The sequence below is a fragment of the Pholcus phalangioides genome, unplaced genomic scaffold, assembly GCF_987345545.1.
Source record: "Pholcus phalangioides strain wild (caught in Gottingen) unplaced genomic scaffold, Ppha-v1.0 ptg000018l_1, whole genome shotgun sequence".
NCBI classification, from domain to species: Eukaryota; Metazoa; Arthropoda; class Arachnida; order Araneae; family Pholcidae; genus Pholcus; species Pholcus phalangioides.
The window spans coordinates 19,764,062-19,785,388 of NW_028301611.1; the positions used below are offsets into that span (position 1 = coordinate 19,764,062).

At 41.4% G+C, this 21,327-nt stretch overlaps 1 protein-coding gene across 1 annotated transcript; it reads left to right on the forward strand.

Annotated features, from left to right (window-relative positions):
* Positions 1 to 7,794: 7,794 nt before the first annotated feature.
* LOC149071817 (dual oxidase maturation factor 1-like) lies at positions 7,795 to 20,620 on the forward strand. The gene is made up of 10 exons (XM_089247757.1): positions 7,795 to 8,021; positions 8,108 to 8,165; positions 14,500 to 14,634; positions 14,762 to 14,854; positions 15,676 to 15,829; positions 17,045 to 17,256; positions 17,951 to 18,067; positions 18,268 to 18,362; positions 19,093 to 19,250; positions 20,385 to 20,620. Exons 1-10 carry the CDS (start codon positions 7,854 to 7,856, stop codon positions 20,476 to 20,478), a joined length of 1,284 nt encoding a protein of 427 aa, XP_089103883.1. The 5' UTR covers positions 7,795 to 7,853; the 3' UTR covers positions 20,479 to 20,620.
* Positions 20,621 to 21,327: the final 707 nt, after the last annotated feature.

A 21,327-nucleotide genomic window follows, 5' to 3' on the forward strand; every position in this document is an offset into this window, starting at 1 on the left:
TATAAATACATTCAAAATAAGTAGAAAGGTTCTCGTTCCTGGATGAGGGTGGGGGGCCACAAGGAGAAAGTATGGTCCAAAATATGGGCTTTTAGTGAGAAAAAAAAAGTTGTGAGAAACGCCACTAGAGAGACCACCATTTTCTGAACGTGTGGTCCAGGGGCGTAGCCAGAAATTTCGTTTGGGGGGGGGGACCAAACTGACAGAACAATGGATTTGGCCATCTTTTCCCCTTTTTTCAGTCATTTTCTCACATTTCGGGGGGGGGGGGCAGACCCCCAAGTTCCCCCCCCCCCCCGCTATGCCCTTGGTGTGGTCCACAGGCAGACCCGAGAATTTAATTGCAGTTAAATTATATTGAGATTATTCAATTGCATGTCATCTATATTAATAATGTCCACATAGGTTTGAATAAAAGATTACGACCCCACATTTTTTAAGTTGGCCATCTGTTGAACTGCTTCAGACATTTTATGGTCTTTGGGGTTGAGAAACGCTATATTAGATGGAAAAAAAAATTGACTAAGTCTGTATCTAAACCAAAAACAATGATTTCTTATGTAATTTTATGTGCTGAACACGAATCTTAACGTGAAGTTAAATTGGTGATGCTTTTGTTTGTAACAATTCATTTATTGCATGTGTAGTAAAGCGTTATGTTAATAATATAGAGCAGAGGCTTCTGACATAAGAGCTGTTGTAGACCCCCCTGATGGTTATGAGGCTGTTCCACGGAACCCATGTAGTTCCACAGAAAGTGAACAAATTTTCAATGTTTCTTTAATGTACTTGGGTGTCTTGTAAAGCTAACGTAAGTTTTATGGTTCAAGAAAACTCTCCTAGTGAATAAAATATTATTCTCAAAAAAAGTCATTTTTACAACATATGGGGGAAATGTCCTGTCAAATGTGTGTCATGTGGTCACCCCTCAATTATTTCCATATAAAACAGTGGTAGCATTGAAAGTTTTATAAAAGAACTTTTAAAACTTTTATATTGTATTTGCAATCCCTGTTTAGATCCCCAAAACGAGAACAAATAAAATTTTTTCATAGTTATATTTGTGTTCAGCAGATGAAAAATCATTCGGAATCACTGTTAGAGTAGCATCATTGCTGACGGCCTCGATAAAGCCGGAATTACACTAAAAAGTTTTACGAAACTTGACAAATGCAACCAATAAGTGCATTGGTTTCATTCGATCGAATGTAAGCAGTAGGCCTGTTGGTTTTTAAAGTTTTGTTAAAGACCTTTTATAAAATTTTTATAGAACTTGAAAAATCCAACTATTAAGCATATATGGGTTAGATTTGCACAAATGCAATCGATACAGTTAGTTGAATTTTTCAAGTTTTGTAAAAGAACTTTTATGAAACTTTTATAGTGTAATCCTGGCTTAAAGCTGATTTCATACATATATTATAATCAGAGTAGACAAAATTTACTAATTATGTGCTGTTGATGACCTTCGAAATCTGGCACAAATGATAGATGCCGTACCAAAATGTCTGACTATATATTTTATTGGTTACAAAAAAGGAATTGTTCAGTATATATACACCAGGGGTTCTTGACCAGTAAGATTCGAGATATTGGATGAGGAGGTAATTGCTATAAAGGGGCCTGTGGAAAACCCCAGGATTAAATAATGGTATTTCAATCAAGACATGTAGCAGATTTTTTGTGTCATGCATTATATCGTGCTGACATTTCTGCAATTTTAATTTTTAATCCAACGGAGAATTTTTGTCAAATAAATTAATACATTTTTACCACAGGAAATCGTTGAATAGTGTTTGAACGAATTTAGTTTTCAAAGGTTTCTCTTATAGCAATTGGTTTTTGGCATTTTGAATTTTAGTTGTTTTTTTTTTGTGATTGTGTCAGTGGTTTGTGTGAAAAACTAAAAGGAAATAAATATTTTTTTAAATAATTCTTTTGTGTGTATATATAATATAAATATATATTTTCCCGATTAGGGTGACCTAGGCTGAGTCATCCGCCATCTTTGAGCAAAAGTGTGACTTCAGTATAATGGCTATAGTGAATAACTGTTCCCTATCCCGATTCGTTTTAAACGATTAGACCACTTGGAGCTGTGAAACCAGTATTTTTATTCAAAGATGGATGACGATGAGTCTGCCGATCTTTCTAGGTCCCTTAGAGTCACACCATATGACCCCTACCTTTTTTGTTAAAATTTAGAATGAAACCATTTGATAACTCATGAGTAGGACTGGGATTTCTGTAACTTTGCTTATTTCTTATGTATTGCTATTTTTACGCGATAGAGCATATTTTCATGTTTTTAAGACCTTTCTTTCAAACCGAGCACAACTCAGTTCTACCACCTATTACTACCTAGTGAGTTGTGCCGGAAGTGTAACTGTGTGTAGCTAACAGTCGGAGTGCGTATGTTGTTTGATTTTTCAAGCACTGCCATCTATATTTTAGAAGTGAAGTGTGTGATGTGCATGATTAAATTATATTTGTACTTTTCGTAGGTCTGTTGCTCTCTATGCCGAGACTTTAAAAGGGGAGATCGGCTCGCATTCGCGCCCTGAATGATTTTAAGACCACAGTGTTGGTTTTCTGCGATTCCCAACTTCGAGGCGTGAATGTGAGCCGATCTCCTCAGTGAAAAGTCTCGCCACAGAGCAACAGGCCTACAATGATAAGATTATTCAATCATTGTACTTCACTCATAAATAGTTAGAAAAATTGATGGCAGCACTACACTTAACAAGCATTGCACAGAAACAAACTTCACGTCAGGTTTGCTACACATATATGCGCATTCCAACATGTACCAATTCGTTAGAAGTTCCGCAGAGGAATATGAACGAGGTGCATGTGTGGTTAGTAGTAATTTTTTAAGGCATTTTTTCGTTATTACCAGAATTTGCCATTTTTTCATATTTTGCATATTTCAGCATAACAGTGAAGAGAAATGTTTTCCCCACAAGCTCTCTCTTCCCTAGCTTTATTTGTCGCAATTAGCGATTTTAGTAGTAATTGGCAATGCTAATTACTCTTGACATCGTTTTTGGCAATGATTTGCGATTTCCTATAATTTATTGTACTTTTCTCGAGGAAATATGGTCAGCCTATTTATTAAAAGCATATTTTTAGTTTTTTTTAGGGCGTAAATACACATTTTTTATGGAGCATGTTCTGTCGGGGTTTAGGTCATAAAAAATCCTAGTCCTACTCATGAGATATCAATTTATCAGGTCCCAGGTTCGAACCGAGGGAAGAATATTGATATTTTCCTTAACGAGCTTGAGGTGGCCACCGATAGATGGTGCCATCAACTTCCAATCCAACTAGTTAACGGCAGTAAGTTGTGTAAAGCAAAGCCTTTTGAAAGGTAACTCTTAATGCAGCTTTGGTGTAAAGCGATATTGCCGGAGTTGGTGTGGTGAAGTACAGTCCAATCCCGTTATAACGAACCCCGAGAGATCGGAGAAATCACTTCGTAATAACGAAATTTTGTTGTAAAGGAACTTCAGATTTGCATATTGTTTCTATGTAAACTCATCTGGGGGATTAGAAAAGCTTTCGTTAAAACGAGATTTTTTTTCGCTACAACGGTATTTGTTAAAACGGGAATCGCCTATAATAATTTGTTTGCCCCCGTCAAGATTTTTTCCCCCCGTAAAAATGTCCCGTATTTTCAACGACGTCCACTTGAATTTTTATTCTTTACTGAAAAATATCAAGGATTCGAATTATTTTTTCCCAACTCACACACATAAAGGGGAGCGGTAGCCTAAGTCGATGAGATACTCGCCTAACGTGCCAAAGTATGGCGTCTTTTTAGAGGAGTTCGATACCCGATTCGTCCTGGTCAGAATCTTTCCCGACGCACAGGTGCGACAACATGTCCACACACAAAAACGTTCCTACCGGAGGGTGTCCCCCCACCGAGGGGTTGCGCAACCAACTTCTCGACTGAGATATGTAGACGCTGCCGTTCGTATTCGGCAATGAGTTGTAGAAACGACCGGGACAAGAATGATCAACTGATGACATGATAATTATTAGAAATGTGTCCACCCATTTAACATGTTTGTATGTTGTTGAACGTGTTTTTTCCCCTCCCCCGCCATTGGTGATTATTTTAGCAATAGTTGTCAACTTTACTTATCTCATTGTTTTTGGCGAGGATGCGATTTCATGTACTGTTCTTGGATCATAATTTCCGGGTTTTTTTTTAGTGAAATATGGTCAGCCTATTTCTCATTTATGCACGCATGAACCCAGTTGTCCCGGGTGGCAAACTTTAGGGGTGGGGGGCAGCAAATTTTGTGGAGAATGCGAAAAAATAACATGAATTTATACCGGATTTTGTACCGGAGGGGAGGGTGAAATCATGTTTGCCCCCCCCCCCCCCACCCGTCACAAAAAATTACAGTTATGGCTCTGGTGAATCATTGTCTAATGCAGTGTTTGCATGGTTCGCGACGATGGTATGCTCAACCCATGGTCCACGGGTCAAATGTGACCCACGGAGTCAGTTAATGAGATCCGTGATATCAAACCTAATTTTGCAAAAAAAATGAACTAAGCAGCACATTTCCGGATCATTTGAGTGATCAACGGCACAGTTCCAGATCACTCAAGTGGCCCGCGGTACCTTTTTCAGATCACTTAAGTGTAATGTGGCACATTTCCAGCGGCACAGTTCCGGATCACTTGATCCTCTGCGGGAGCAGTGGTCAAGCTGTAAAGTACTTGAGCGGCTCACAACGCATCTCCAGATTACTTAAGGAATCAGCGGCACAGTTCCAAAAGAACACTCAATCTGCCCTGGGCGTGGATCACTCAAGTGGTCCGAGGCATATTTTTCAGATAACTTGAGTTACCCGCGTCACAGCTCCAGAGCACTTAAGTGGCCCACGGCACATTTCCAGATCACTCAAATGACCCGCGACATATTTCCACACTGCTGTAGTGACCCGTGGTGCAGCTTCACTTCACTTAGGTAGCCCGCGGCACATTCCTAGGTAACTTGAGTGGCCTGCGGCACATCTACAGATAACTTGAGTGCATCCGTGGAACAGTTCCAGATCCTTTAAGCGCCCGAGTGGCGTTTTGGTAAGATGTTCGTCTACTACACTGTGAAGGTTACTTTCACGGTCCCAGGTTCAAACCCAGGGAAGAATATAGTTAAGATATTTTCTTGAACACACACACACACAAGCTTTAGCCGACCACGGATAGATGGCGCCTTCATTTCCAACCCAACTCATTAATGGCAGTGAATTGCAATACAGCGACATTCCAAGAGTTGGTGTCTGGTGAAGTAGATCACACTTGAACAGCCCGCGGCGCATTCCCAAATCACTCAAATGACCTGCGGTGCTTTTGCACCTTAACACCATCTTATCATCTTAGTGCCCCGCGCGTCGTTTTCAAACCGTAGAAGTGGCCCACACTCTCTAGAAGGTTGACCCACCCTTGGTATAGGTGCTTGGTAAGAGGGTAACATACGGGACATCGCCACTTGTCATCAAAAACGTTGTCAGAAGTAGCCACAAATCACCAATCCATATATATAAAATTGATTTTCTATGTGTGTGTGTGTGTTCTCTATACAAATCTACAATTTTAGATCGATCGTCGCCAAATTTTGCATATATACCAAATGGGACCCAACTTGAACGATAGGCTACTTTAAAATTTTGTCAGAGCAGGGCAAATGCCCCAAATGGGCAAAAAACCGTAGGGCAACAATGGTTTTTGGGCCTCAACAATCACTTTCCGAACGTTTATTTTGGTTACCGTGGTTCCCTAGCAATGCGTTTAAGACGTGTATATGCCTTTACAATGGTTTGTCATTTCTTCAACGCTGTACGTATATGTATAATAGTTTATGACTTTATAATGGTTTGCCACTTTATTCAATCCTCCCAGAAATGAGAGCTTTTTGAATAGACACCATCATCAGCATCACTTTGAGAGTAAGGCAAAGGATGATCCCCCCCCATAGAAATCAGTGTTAAAATTACCGATTTTAATGTAGAAATGCGGAAATTTGGTGGGATTTTTTCTGTCACATCAATAATTTTAAAAATTGTATTAAAAACTCGATTTTTGAAATATTGAGTTCGTTTAGAGACATACGAAGCCCAGAAAATTAAATATGAAGCAATTAGCCGGACCTACTTTCGAGTAGCATTTCCATGCAATAACATTGATTTCAACTTTTTGTATATATCTTCTCAAGCATGAAAATTAATGTCTCCGTATTATCTTTTGATATTCAACTGCATAAATTCATATATAGTTTAGTTTGCTTTAAAATGAATTATGGGTCCGTAAAAAGTTCATCGAAAAAATTCCACAGCTTTAATTAAGCATTTTTTGAAGCAGAAACAGGCAGAGATGGATAACTTGAAGTTCAAAGGGGGGAATCGAAATACCTGGCACCCTTTAAAAAAAGAAATATATATATATTTATTTTTACATTTCTTTAAATCTAGATTTGTTTCTTTCATGGGTCGCGTAGGAAGTCGCCATATTGATGAACTTGGACACGGTTTGCATGTCCCTCAAAGAAAGAGGGAGATATCAGGTGATCCAAAAAAGCTTCATTGAAAAAAACCCGGGCAGCGCCGGGTATTATAGCTAGTTGTTATTAAAATAGCTGCAAAAAACGTTGTATATAAATACTTATTGTCATAATTATCGTAATATAATTTATATATGTTACGGTAAAAAAAAATGTGTGATAAGCCCGGTTATTATGCATAATCGCATTGATATCACTTTTTCCGGTGGTTATGCATGATACCCAAGCGTCGACTCGTTGGTAAACGTGATAAATCGTACTACGTGATATACTGTAGGCTACCTGATAATTCATAGATGTATTGCATCATTGTATCGGGGTACGATAGCAAATTTTTTTATCATCATACATACTAGACTCATTTGGAATTTTTTTTAAATATATTTATCAAATCGACACCAATTACACTTGGGTATTATGCATAATCACAGATAAAGGAAATGATGTTTTTAGTATTTATCAATTTTTTTTACTAACGATTCTTGTCGGCATTATTATGTTATGCATATTCGCCGTTAAAAGTGATAAATTTATCCAACTTCCCAAGGCGATTGGTTAGTATGCATAATAACCGATTTGTCACATTTACCGTAACATATCCAACTTATGGGTACAATCTAGGACACGGGTGTTCACCCTTTAATGAGAGTGCGAGACATTTCATTAGTTCACATACAGGTAGCGGGCACTTTAATCAAGTGATCTGGGACATCCAGCGGGCCGCTTGAGTGGCCTGGGAATGTTCCAGGAGCCAACTCAACTGATGTGCAACCGCACCGTGAGTCACTTGAGTGATCAGGAAATGCACCGCGGGTCACTTGAGTGATCAGGAAATGCACCGCGGGTCACTTGAGTGATCAGGAAATGCACCGCGGGTCACTTGAGTGATCTGTTTGTTTGCCGCTTTATTCGCTTTTACAAAATTAGGTTTAAGGTAGTGGACCATACACATCAGATGACTTCGAAGGCCACATTTGGCTTTGCGGGCCAGGGATTACGAGCATGTATGGATCTAGGAGGTCGTAGGGTCATATGCCCCCACCCCTCCTCTTGGATCTGGAAAACTGCTCTAGAAAACGCGTTGTCACGAGAAATGGTCGAATTTTCTGCGAAATGACGACAAAACGGAAGAAAGCACTTCCGTGTGAAAAAAAGGTGACTTCCGCTGCTACTTCCGCCAACATCCGTTGATTCCCGACATGAAAATTTAAAAAAACAATCACTATTTCACTTCTCATTCTCCTGGTAAGTAGAGGTAAAAGTTCCCCCCCCCCCGATGGATTCAGGCCTTTTCCAGGCCTTCAGGGAGCCCGGAAGACCGACTTACTACGAAGAGAACAGGTGGCCCGTGACTGCGGACAAAGTCGTCTACGGCCTGATCTACTGTTTCCTGGCGGTTGCATTCTCTTTCTACTTGGTGCTGATCGGAATACGAGGTATCGAGGTGAGAGAATACTTTGAATTCACGAATGCAATATATTTGATGGATCTTATAATTATATTTTTTAATGTAATCTCTTATTTCCACAGAGGCTTTACGTTTTCATACGGGTCACTGTGAGCTTATTCATCGGCACCGTCATATTAGGTAAGTGTAGTTTCACACCTAGCTATTGCACATGCTCAACTCATGGCCCGCGGACCAAATGTGGCCCTCGCAGAGTCCTCTGATATGGCTAGAGGAGCATTTATGGTTTTGCCGCCTGTTGGCTACATGAATTTTGCCGCCCTTCTCACAATCTAGTCTAATTTTCCTGAATACTCTTTCCTTGAATTCGCTACCCTCTCTGTGGTCTCCCCCTTCCACTTCTACAAATACATAACTGTGTCTCTAAGCCACCCTTTTGGTCATTCATATTCTCACGCACTCTCTAAGTCACTCTTTTAGTCATTCACATGTGCTCGCACACTGTTTTGGTCACTCACATGCTTGCACAGTGTTTTGATTACACACGGTGCACATTTTTATGGTCACTCACTCGCTTGCTCATTGTTTTGCTCACTCACATGCTTGCACACTGTTTCGGTTACTCATGTGCTTGTACACTTTTCTGGCCTACTCACGCGCTTGCTCACTGTTTTAGTCACTCAGACGCCCGTACACTTTTTCGGTTACTCACATCCTTGCACACTCTCTAGGACACTCTTTTGGTTGCTCACTTGCTGTCCGGGCAGATGCGGATTTATCATGGCCCTCACATCCTGCAGCAGAGCCCCCAGGTTGGGATGTATTTCCCCTAAGCCGGGATATTTTTTGGGCCCCAGGCCGGACTTTTACGGGGCCCCTCTATAGTGAATTTTAGGGATGATAAAACAAAAAAATCATGAAAATCATCCCGGGCCCCAGGACTAGAGCACTGTTAGCCCAACCCTTGTTCTGGCCATGGGATTTATTAAGGGTTGTAAAAACTTTTGCCACGCTTCTCCCATTCTACTAATTTTCTTGACCGCTCGTTCCTCAAATTTCCTGCCCCTCTGAACATGCCGCCCTAGGCAATAGCCCTCTAAGCTTCCCCTTTTCTAGATATAACTCGCGACCACAAACCTAATTTTAGTAGAATGAATTGACACACATTTATATACGGGTACCACTCAAGGGTGCCGTGGTATATTTACCCAGGGCCCCTTCACCGCATGAGCAAACGGAGCACGTGTCCAGGACCCCACAAATTTTCAGTGACCCGAATCGGCTGTCTTTTGTATAAATATATTTTAGGCGCAGCCCACATGCCCGCCCCTTTTCCCTTGCGTGCACCTCCGCCTCAAAGTTGCTCCAAAAAATTCATAATTGCGCAGCGCCCGAACTTATGAGAAACAGTCCCTGTATGATGATCACTTGAGTAACCCGCGGAACAATTCCAGATTACTTAAAGGAACCGAGATATGTATACAAATCGCTTGAGTGATGTGCGGCACAGTTCCAGAGCTTCTGAGCGGCTCTCGGCGCAGTTCTACATCACTCGAGTTACCCATGATACAGTAACTCCCCCAGGTGAGCCCATGTATCAAGACGATACACAGTTTTGACTCCCACCCCCTGAAATCTTTCCAAAGACAGGGCCGTAACTAGATGCTTGGTCATCCAGAGTAAGCACACATTTCGGCGCCACCCCCTTTTAATGTTAAAATAGAGGTTTAAAAAGGGTGAAGTTTAAACCCCTTCTTGGTCATGAGCTGCTGCCCATGGCTACCACATCCTACAGCAGGGCCCCTAGACTACTTCACCACACATCAACTCCGGCCATATCGCTATGCGTTATTTGCTGCCTTAATCGGACTGCTTTGGGTTGGAAATAACGGTGCCATCTATCGGTGGTCGCCTCAAGCTCGTTAGGGAAAATATTTTGTTATCCATACTCTATTCCCTGAATCGAACCTGGGACCTGACGGCAACCTCCACGGTGGTAGCCGAGCATCTTATCACCACGCCACTTGGGTAGGGCCTCCGAGACTGGGATCTTTGGCGGACCTAGGCCAGACATTTTACGGGCTCCTCTGTAGTTAATTTATAGTGTAAAAAATGATAAGATCGTCCCGGGCCCTCGAGCTAGAGCGCTGGCAGCCCCACTTTTTGTGGACCCTGTACTGCTCCCTCATAGTTACGACCCTGTCGAAGGGCCCCCCCTCTTTTGATTGTGACCCTGTCGAAGACCTCCTCACCCCCCTTTTGACAGAAGTAAACACTGTCCGGGAAATAAAACAAAGCCATAATATTCACAACGGATGTATTAAAACCGAAGGGTTTCGAACATAAGCTGGGGCCTAATAGGCACACGACCTGGGGTGGGCGGGAACTACAAGTATTCTAATCACGAAGAAGAGGATTGGTGAGTGTCAGAAGGCGTGGATCATGCAGTCGAAGAGCACGGCCCTGAGGTCGTCGTCGCCGCAGATGGCCGCGGTGATGTCCTTGTCCATGACGGTGTCCGACCCGCGTTTCTGGCACACAGCCATCGCCCTGTCGAAGATTTGCGACACGATGGTCTCTTCGATTGCCGTCACCGCGACGGGCACCTCGACCTCGACTTTCTTCTTGTACTTGCGGATGTGGTCGTGGATCTTCTCGATCGAGAAGTAGAACTTGCGCTTCGGGCCGTCGTAGCGGGGACGGGGGAGGTCCTGCTGGGGGCCCTTCTTGCCGGTGGCATTGTCCCCCCCGACCTTCCTGCCGCCCTTCGGCTGGCCTTCGTCCGATGAGGTGTCGCTGCTCGACGAATCCGAGGATGTCACCGCCACTGGGAGCTTCTTCTTCTTCTGGAGTTTCTTGTTGGCCGAGGAACATCCGGAGCTGGAATTTGACGATTTCGACGACAATTGTCTCTTTGGCGACATCTTTCTTTCTCTTCGACGATAATAATCTGTTCTCCTAGAAGCGCTGCTGCTGCTGCGTAATTGAGACGAAACTGCCCGAACGGATGAGCTGAATGGAATATTTATTTGCTCCGCTCTCGGGACTCTGAAAAATGCTTTACAATGGCTAGCTTTTTCTTGTTTCTGGGCAACCAGTGACAGTGTCGGGACTATGTAACTGCTTATCCACTCTGAATGATTTACGGAGAATTCACGGCCACCTAATTCCCCGATAGAAAGTTCACCAAAGGAAGAATCACCGCTGGGAAAATTCACCGACAACAGCGAGTGAGTGACAGGGTGATTGAACAAGTGAGTGATTAGCCCCGTTTAGGGTCATATTCACCGACATGGTTTAAACTGTAGTCACAATTTCTGGATGACCCTTACAGATGAACTCTGTAAGGGTTAAAGGTTCCTTTGAGAGAGAAAACGTTCCAATTACCCATCCAGAGAACTGCGTTCATCGCCTCCCATCAACATTGCCGGTCATTTTCTAAATTTTAGTTCGATTCATTTTGACGTTCTCCATCCAGGAATATTAATGTGGACGTACCTACTGTATTACCATACAGATAATCTCCTTGAATAGTACAGTATTTGGTAACAAAATGAAAAAATAATGTGCACATATTCGAAATCCATAAATTCGAAAATACAGTCGATCAGGCTTATAACGTTCCCGCTTACAACGTTTTCCTGCTTTAGTGCGACTCATTTTCATAAGAGTCCCAACTCTTACTATAACTGTCATTAAGATTTCCCGTTTAAAGTGTTTTTCGGCTTACAAAGTTTGTCCATGGAGGTTTTATGAAAAACGTTATGAGCGAGATCTGCTGTAGTTTAAAAAGTCATAAAAGTTGAAGGAATCTGTATATTTGAATGCGGTTTGCGGAAAAGTTGTTCTCACGAAAGGGCCGTTTTCTTAGGGACATAAAAAAGGAATAAAATTTTTGTTGATGGAGGGCGCTACACGAAAGCAAATCTTAGAATTCCTTTCCGAAACCTTTCTTCAATTTATTCTGCGTCCCAAACGTTCGTAAAGCTCCAACCGGCGATTCGTAGCTGAGGTAAAAAACAATTTCACCAATTTCCATCATCATAATGAAAACCTTATGTAAGTGCCAATGACAATAAAATTCAGAAATGAGCTGTCATATGGGTGTACGATTAATAGCTAATCCCTTACCAATCGATACTGGTGTCTAATTTACAAGGGGACACCAGTATCGATTGGTAAGGGGCAATGTGAGGTTATGGTATCGCAGAGAATTTTTCTCTAATAGGAATGTTAATAAATGGAATAGCTTACATCCGGGGTCGAGGTAGTAAATTCCAACACAATTGACACGTTTTATACGATAAGCATGTTGGGGTAAATCGAGAATCTCTTTCCATACTTAGAATAAGACAACCATAAGTATTCTTTATGGGCATTGTATAGTATTTTATCATGTGTATATATTGATTATAATTTTTGTTAATTGCATTTTCAATTGGGTTGCTATATTTTTTTGGAAGTATGTGACATCCATATTTTTATGGGCATCTTTTTATCAGCCACCTCGTTGGGCATTTTGCCTGTTGTGGCGATGTATTTATATTTGTATTTGTATAATTAACAACTCCTCTAATTTACATACTTCCAATGATTAACTTTCATGCACCAACCTCTATCGACAAGAATTTTAACAATTTTTTTTCCATACCAAACAAAAATCTCCCTTCAACAACGTACAACCGTACAACCGCATTCAAATATACAAATTCCTTCAATTTTTTATGAATTTTCAAACTATTTACGAGTTTATGGGACACCCTGTATATCGGGGGGAGGGTCTTCACTCATGGCCCGTGGGCCACATATGGCTCTCCAAGCTTTTTGCAGTGGCCCGTTGATGAAAAGGTAAACATGGAGTTACGGAATTTATAGAAATAATGAAAAAAAAAATTGAAATTTTCTGCAATTTATTTTCTTCACCCCAAAGAAAAATATAAATTCTAGAATCGGTGCAAGAAGTAATTTCAAAGTGACTTTTAGAAAAAATTTCAAAATTAATGAGAGAAATAATTATTCAATAAAAAAATGTTTCAGGATTAATAAAAAAAATTATTTATGCTGAAAAAATAATTTTAGAATTAATGAAAAGTTCTTTAAAAAAAAAAAATCTCAGAATAAATAAAATTCCCATTCCCGGTGGCTTTATTCCATTCTTTACATAGGATTTTAACATGGGGTTACGCTCATTGGCCAAGATCGCTATTACGTCACTAAAAGACGAGGCGTGTCTAAAGAGACAAGGGGATTTAAAATGACTTTGTCTACAGAATATATGTTACAGTAAATTTGATAATTCGGCTTTATTCATAATCGCTAATCGTCTTCGTAAGTTTATCAATTTATCACTTTTACAGGCGGTTATGCATAATATCCAAGCATTAATAGTAAATTTGATAAATGCCAAAAGAATAATAATTTTTACTGGTGATTATACTTAATACTGGTTGATTAGATATATAGTTTAAATTTGTCGATTATTTTACTAGTGATTATGCATAATACCATAGTGTAATTGATTAAATATGAAAAAATAATAATTCCCAAATGAGTCTGGTATGTTTGATCTACCCCGATTCAAAAGGAGAATTGGGGGGGGGGGGGGAATGCCATGACCCCTGAAGTTGATTCTTCATCTTTCCCTGAAATCGATCATGCATAATCACCAGCAAAAGCGATAAATTTCAAGTATTTATCGAATTAACCAGTTACGCTTGGGTATTATGTATAATCACCTGTAAAAATGAATTTTTCTTTAGTGTTTATCAAATTCGCCAACTAACAAGGGCGTAGCGAGGGGGGAGGGACTTGGTGGTCTGGTCCCCCCCCCCCCCGAAATGTGAGAAAATGACAGAAAAAAGGGAAAAAGACGGCCAAATCCATTGTTCTGTCACTTTGGTCCCCTCCCGAAATGAAAGTGGTCCCCCCCCCCCGAACGAAATTTCTGGCTACGCCCCTGCCAACTAAATATATCAAACTAAAGAAGACTATTGACGATTATGCATAATTAACCGATTTACTACATTTACCGTAACATACGCTGTAAACTAGCGGTTCTCAACCTTTGTTGACTCGTGGAGCCCAGTTTTTAGCATATAGTTTCTATGGCGGAGCCCCAATAAGCTTCTTTCTTTCTTATCTATTTATTTATCGAATTTACAGATTTATTTTATTTCCTGCGAGTGGCACCGGTTGAGAACCGCTGCTAAAGCATTTTGAACCTTTCGCCTCTTTAGTCCCGCCTCGTCTTTTAGTGACGTAATAGTGATGGGCGGGGTTACGCTCATGTCGGCCAATGAGCGTAACCCCGTGTTAAAATCCCATGTATAGGATCGAATAACGCGCCCCGGTGGGCCCACATATTCAGACACCACTACAAGAATCTAAGTGTCTACCGCAGTATGACTTGCTGGCCCTCGGGCTCCATGGAAACTTTTTTTGGGCCCTCAATGTCTGAAAGGTTGAAGAACCCTGCTGTATATGATAATGTGTTTTCTTTTTTCGATTCAAAAAGTTTGTAATTACGGTTACGGATGGGAATATGGATCCGTGGATGCCGTCGTCGAATACAAAGCCTTCACTGCTCAACCTATCAAAGCGAATATCGGTGTGAAAATTGGTCTGAGGGGAATCAACGTCACGTTGGTCGGTAAGTGGCTACTTTCATACGTTTCTTGGGGTGTATGTGACATGATGGCGGTGTATGTCGGAGAACCGAGTTTCCTATATTTTTCATGGAAATAGCGTTTTAGAAATTTCCAATGTCTCCTTTCCAGGCGACCCAGATCAGCAGATGAACTCGACCATAAATTACAACGAGCGATTTTCTTGGCAATGGGCTCAAGGAAGAGCTGGGTATGGTGACAAAGGTACGTTGAACGGCATCTATACCAACATACATTCTCAACAAATTGCCCGCGGACCAAATGTGACCTTCGACCTCGAAACTAATTTTGTGAAAATGAACTAAGCGGCACATTTCCAGAACACTTAAGTGACGCGCTGCATATTTACAGACCACTTGAATATCTGCGGCACATTTTCAGATGACTTAAGTGACCCGCGGTGCATTTACAGATAGATCACTTGAATGAATCACGGCACAGTTCTAAAGTACTTTAGCACTTTTCCAGAAGACTTAAGTGACTCACGGTGCAGTTCCACATCACTCAAGTGTCTTGTGGCACATTCCTACACAATTTATGTGACGCACGGCACATTTACAAATCACTCAAGGCGGCCCATGGCACATTCTCGAATCACTTAAGCTGACCTGTGACTCATTTACAGATCACTTAAAAGACCCATGACACAGTTCTGGATCAGTCAAGTGGCCTACGGCACATTCCCAGATCACTTAAGTGACCCGCTACCAATTCGAAATTTTTTTTGAGCTGATCCGGGGCATATTTACAGATCACTTGAGTGACCTGGGCCGAGTTCCAGATCAGCCAAGCGGCCAGTGACATATTCCCATATCGCTTAAGTGATCTATGGCACCCTTAAGTAACCGCGGCACTGTTCAGGATCACTTAATTACGTGGTTGGTCCGAGACACGTTTTCACATGAATAAAGTGGCCCGACTTCACTTAAAGGTTGAACACGCTTTGTTTATATGCCATACTGTATGTGGCTTCTTAATGATTCCCACCCTTCGATGAATGTGAATGCGTTTTGTACATGTTGCAGCTGGCCGGATCAGCAGAGAATACCGAGCGGCTCAAAAGAGAGGGCTACCGTATCCCATCCTCTGGGCAGTGGAGTATTTCACCGTGGACGAAGGTAACTTCCGACATGGCCGGTATTACAGGATAGCCGGATGGTACTGCCATATTGCTTTGTGGTGAGTGTCACGTGGTGTGAAAATTTTGATTCACTTCTTAACTTCTATAACTATGCTATTTTATACATCGCCCAGCTAATTTTCTTGACCACTCATTCCTCAAATTTGCCACCAGGACCCGTTTATTCCTTGACCCTGTAGATACGCCTCTGTCTGTAAGTTAATCTTTTGGTCAGCAATATGCTTGCACACTTTCTTGGTCACTCTTTTGGTCGTTCACAGACCTGTTCTTTCGCTCTCTAGGTCACTAACGTGCTCACACACTATCTAGGACACTCTTTTGGTCGCTCACTGACTTGATCCTTCTCTTTCTAGGTCACTCTTTTGGTCATTCACGTGCTTGCACACTTCTTTGTCATTCGAATGCTCACACACTTTTTTGTCATTTGAATGCTCAAACACTTTTTTAAACACTCACTGACTCGGTCCCTTGCTCTATATATCCCTCTTTTGGTCACTCGCGTGCTTATACATCGTTTTTGTCTCTCACGTGCTCGCAAACTCTTTTGCTCGTTCACTGACCTTATCCCTCGCTCTCTAGTCGAGGACGATTTTAACGTCTGTGAGCACTATACAAATTTTGCCTCCCTTTTCCCATCTTATTAATTTTCTTGACCTCTCATTCTTCAAATTCGCCCCCCCCCCCGAACTTTCCGCTTTGGGGCCCACCAAGTGCCCTTGTAAATACGCTTCCTTTGGTTATGATTCCCCAGGTACAGGTGCCTATGTGGACGGTTGGGTTGCACGTGATGCCTTCTTCATCCATTGTATTTTCAAGTCCAAGTCGGTCCTTGGTTTTGACCCCGGCATCTCTAGCAAGGACGTATTAGTTCTCAGAAAAAACTGTCATAAGAATTTGGTGACATTAAAAATATGGGAGAGTATATATAAACTTTCCTCAAGAATACTAAGAAAACACCAACGAATATGGCAAATATACGGAAAATACGAAATTCCTTGTATTTTCCTTGTATAAGAAATCCCTTCCGTATATTTGCCGTATTTGTTGGTGTTTTCTTAATTTTGTGGCAAAATGTCAATGGTGTATTTTGTGGTTTTTTGTGAGCAGGAGCTTTTACAGGTTATAGTTAACATTGCTAACGGGTGCTCGTAGTTTCTGCTTCCGCCCGGAATAGCCATTGCCATAATTGCTGAACGACTATGCAATGTTATACATTTACGTAAGCTGTGCGATGTTGACTTAATGTTTTCCAGGACGGCATTTCCTCTATGGCTGTTATCGAATATCCTCTTCTTCATGGTGCTGAGGTACGGCGCGTACTATCTGGCGCTGACCGGTTCCGTACTTCTCCTGACAAACATCCTTTTTGCCAGCATAAGGAACAAAGTACCAGTTGAGATCCGTTTCGCTTCTGAGCCACTCAGACTCCAATATTCGTGGTGTTTCTACCTAGTGCTATTCACGGGTAAGAAGATGTTTCGATGAATTTACCATTAAGTGCTCAAATTTACTTACAACTTTTTTTTTGCAATATTAAAGTACATAAATACCGTTTCTTTCCCAAAAATATGCATGAAAAAAAATACGAATTTTTTATTTGTAATATCAACAATATGAGTTTGAAAGTAATTTGCACAAATGCAAAACTACTACGGTTAAAAATCCACTCAATTCTGGAAAACTAATCGGATTTGAGGTAGGAAGTGTTGAATGAAGTCTTGTGTGGTATGTTTTTTAGGTTTATTTTAGGTCTAAAACTAAACGACAGTCGGAGCCGGTGCTCTTAAAATAGTGGCTCGTGCTCTCATACGGTCACCGACTCGTTCAATCGCTCACTCACTCAGTCCTTCACCCATTCACTGGTTGGTTCACTCACCCACCATTTAGGCACTCCCATATGGTCATTTCCCCACTCACTTGATCATTTACAAGGCCACTCACCCACTCACACTTGTTCACTCACTTACTAACTTGGTCATTCATACAGTTACTCACTCGAGAAATCCCTATTTTGTCATAGGAGAAATACTTTGATACGCTGAGTTTTCCGTTACAAATATCACTTAAATTGTTTCAAATAAATTTCCATCTGGATTCCACGTGTTGATGTACTAATGTAATGATGGAATGATTTATTCACCGCGTGTTTTCAAATGCAGGTATTCTGTGCGTTGTTCTGGCCGCAGTCATCCTATTCATGGATCTCCGATTCCCCGAAGAAATATCCACATTCTTCGGAGTGGACATTCTTCAAGATTACGAGGACTTCTATGCCGGTAGGAGCAACAGCGCATTTATTATTTTTGCGAAAACAACATCTCTAATTATTATCATTATCTACCATTGAATACTTTTGAATTCATTGAATACTTTTGAATTCATTGAATACTTTTGAATTCATTGAATACTTTTGAATTCATTGAATACTTTTGAATGTAACTGAGTAATGTGTTTTGAAATTCTGTGATACATACAGATCCCGTGGCACTGGGCTTGGCCAAACCTTGGGTGGTTTGTGTGGATCGACCATCCAGCAGCGAAGATTCTTCTTCAGTGGAAACACAAAATCAGGTATTGATGATACCAAGAATCTATTACGGGCATGAAGCACTGGCACATGCCAGTCTGGCATGTTTGAATACAAGGGTTTCGAAAACTTTTGGCTTTAAACGAAGATAAATTCAGGATTGTGAATCTAAAAGCACCAGGATGTGCCCATTCATCAAGATGGCATTTGGAGGGAAATTTTGTTTTAGTCGTAAAATACGGTTCATATGATCGATATAATAATTACGTATTTATGTACGAGTACAAATGAGCTTAGTTTGAAATACGAAGAAAAAACGGGACATTTTGACGAAAAAGTCGGGAGGGCTTGGTAGCCTATTAGATACTCGCCTAAAGTACCAAAAGATGTTTAGAGGTGTCGCGAGTTCGACATCCGGTTCGCCCTTGCCAGAAATTTTCCTGACACAGGGGTACAACAGAAACGGCGACGTGACCACAGAAAAAGATTGCTACCGCAGGGAGTCCCACATCGAGGGGTTAGCGCACTAACCTCTCGATGAGTATAAAAAAGACTGCCGTTCGGAGTCGGCAATAAATTGTAGGCCCCGGTCTAATTATCCCTCGTGTGCAGAAAATGACCGTAATACGACAAAAATGATCAACGATCAAAAAAGTTGGAGCAAACAAAATAATCTCAAAACAGGGCGATAGTTAAACCCGGAAGCTGCAGCGCACACTGCGAGACACTAATACTGAAAACCATTAATTTTTCTGACATAAATTTTGATTTCAGGAAGTGTTAACAGTGAGGAAGAGAACGTTATCGACGCGTTTCCAACGTTCCTCGAGGAAGAAGCCTCCTCTTCCGGCTCCACGTCAGGAAACGCCCTCCAGGTCACTGAGCAGAGCATCTACTGATCTTCCTGTTTACGAGAACTTGGACTTGACGAGGTCAGCATAGAACTCGCACGCCACCTGTTGCTAAATTAATGATTAGTCTTCTTAAGCATTGCGATGCCAAAGTACAGAGTAGTCATAAAATAACTTTGCCGATATACGTCTAGCTGCCGCAAACATCAACGAATACGAATGAAGTTCGAGACATGGGTGTTTCAGAGTATGTGCTCGAGAATGAATAGGGAATCAAAAACTCAGCTCTCACGGTTGCGGTTACAGCAACAAAATTTCGAAAAATTCAAATAGCAACACTTACTTTTATGCATTTCTAGTTGATCAGTGCAGTGAAAAACCATAAATGGCGTTGGAACGTTACCTGTAGCAATATAAACACCAACGCGGTAGACGCAGACAAAGAAACACGTGGAAACAACCGATGCAGATCATATTTCTACAGCAGGAAGTTCCCCCTCCCCGAATTGTGAGTGGGCATTTTTATTGTTACAACACTGCATGGGCCCCACAAGGGGTGGGCTGACAAGGCTCCAACCCTGGGGCCCGGGAGGATTTTAATCAGTTTTTTGTTTTTTCACGCTATAAATTCATCGTAAAGGGGGCCCCGTGAAAGTGTGGTCGGGGGCCCCGTAAAAGATCACAGCCTAGGGGCCCTGCTTCAGGATGTGGGGGCCATGCAACACTGTTTCTCAGAGTGTATTTCGTAGCTCCTAGGGGGGTGGCAGCGAGCTGGAGATATTCATTTGCGCACCTATTTATGCTTTGAAGTGGTGCTTTTATGTGGGAAAACACCTATCGAACTATTCTGGGGAGTCGCATATGAATCATGAATTCGGTAAGGGAGCCGCGGGTGACAAAATTTTGAGAACTACTGCGCTACAGGTGCCGTTTAACGTCATTCATGGCTTTCATTGCGCCGACCACTTAGCAATGCACAAATGTGAGTGTTGCCATTTGAATTTTTTTTGAAATTTTGTTGCTGTAACCGTAACCGTGCTAGCTGGGCTTCTTGTTTTTCTTCTCACTCACGAGCACATATTCTGAAACATCTATATCTCGAATCTCATCCGCATTCTTCGATTTTTGCTGCCGCAAGGGGCTCTCATATCGGCAAAGTTATTTTATGACCACCCTGTTTGCATATAATTTTTGTTTTTCCCTCCTCTTATACAGGTTCGACCCGATCGGAGAAGAGGAAGAGATTAGAGATGATTCCCAAGAGACAGTTCTTGTCGAACCCCGTAAACAGGGAGTGCATTCTGTGTGACGTTGAAGAGGACCGCAAATATATATGTGTACTTCCATCCCAAAGACTTGTTCTGTGTTCTGTTATACTTCCTTGCATAAAAGCCTTAAATGATGCATTTCATCTTCCAATAAAAGAAAAAAAATGTTTGCTATTCCAGAGGAAAAAATGGTTTAATGCATGTCATTCCATAGGAATTTACCGACCAGGCGCGGTTCCAGGGCGACTAATTGTGTAGGTTCGTGGTGTACTCCTGTGTGTATTTTACCAGACAGGCCAATTTTTCACCATATCATTCAGTTCTTGGAAGGGTTGATCGTCCCCCATCACTCTCCTCTGGATCCACGCCTGGTAATCACTGATTGGAACTTCTAACTGAAAGACAGAATATTTCTTATCTACACGTAAATGAAGTCTGTCTGTCTATAGCCTTAAATATCAGTCAGAAGTTTATGGAACTTTGAGACTGGTTAAATAAAGGGAAAGGCCCGTTTTTCACAAGTTTCATTGAGCCCCGTGCAAACGGGAATTTTGGGGTCCTACATAGCATACTTTGAAGAAATGCAGAGTATTGTAGCTGCAACAATTAAGTACAGAGTGATAAAATTAATAAAAATAATGTTAACGTTTTCTCGGCTGTCAAGAACACCGGTGAGCAAACCGTGGGTATTCAAAAACATGTCAAAAAACTAAAGAATGCTTTTATATTCAGCTGAGCTAATTACCATGTATCATACAATGTAATTTTATCGAATTCTACTAGTACAATGATGAATATATCGGCTCCGTCAGGCCAGAATCACGAATGTGCAATGTCTGTGCAAAAAAAGAACGTGGGAAATATGACGTTCCAATGTTTACTTTACCCGT

What these genes read in the sequence shown, in the direction of transcription:
- LOC149071817 (XM_089247757.1), top strand. Translation starts at nt 7,854, where the DNA reads ATGGATTCAGGCCTTTTCCAGGCCTTCAGGGAGCCCGGAAGACCGACT. An exon ending in TCGGAATACGAGGTATCGAG is followed by an intron (nt 8,022 to 8,107) that starts GTGAGAGAATAC and finishes TTATTTCCACAG; the next exon opens with AGGCTTTACGTTTTCATACG. An exon ending in CATCGGCACCGTCATATTAG is followed by an intron (nt 8,166 to 14,499) that starts GTAAGTGTAGTT and finishes CGATTCAAAAAG; the next exon opens with TTTGTAATTACGGTTACGGA.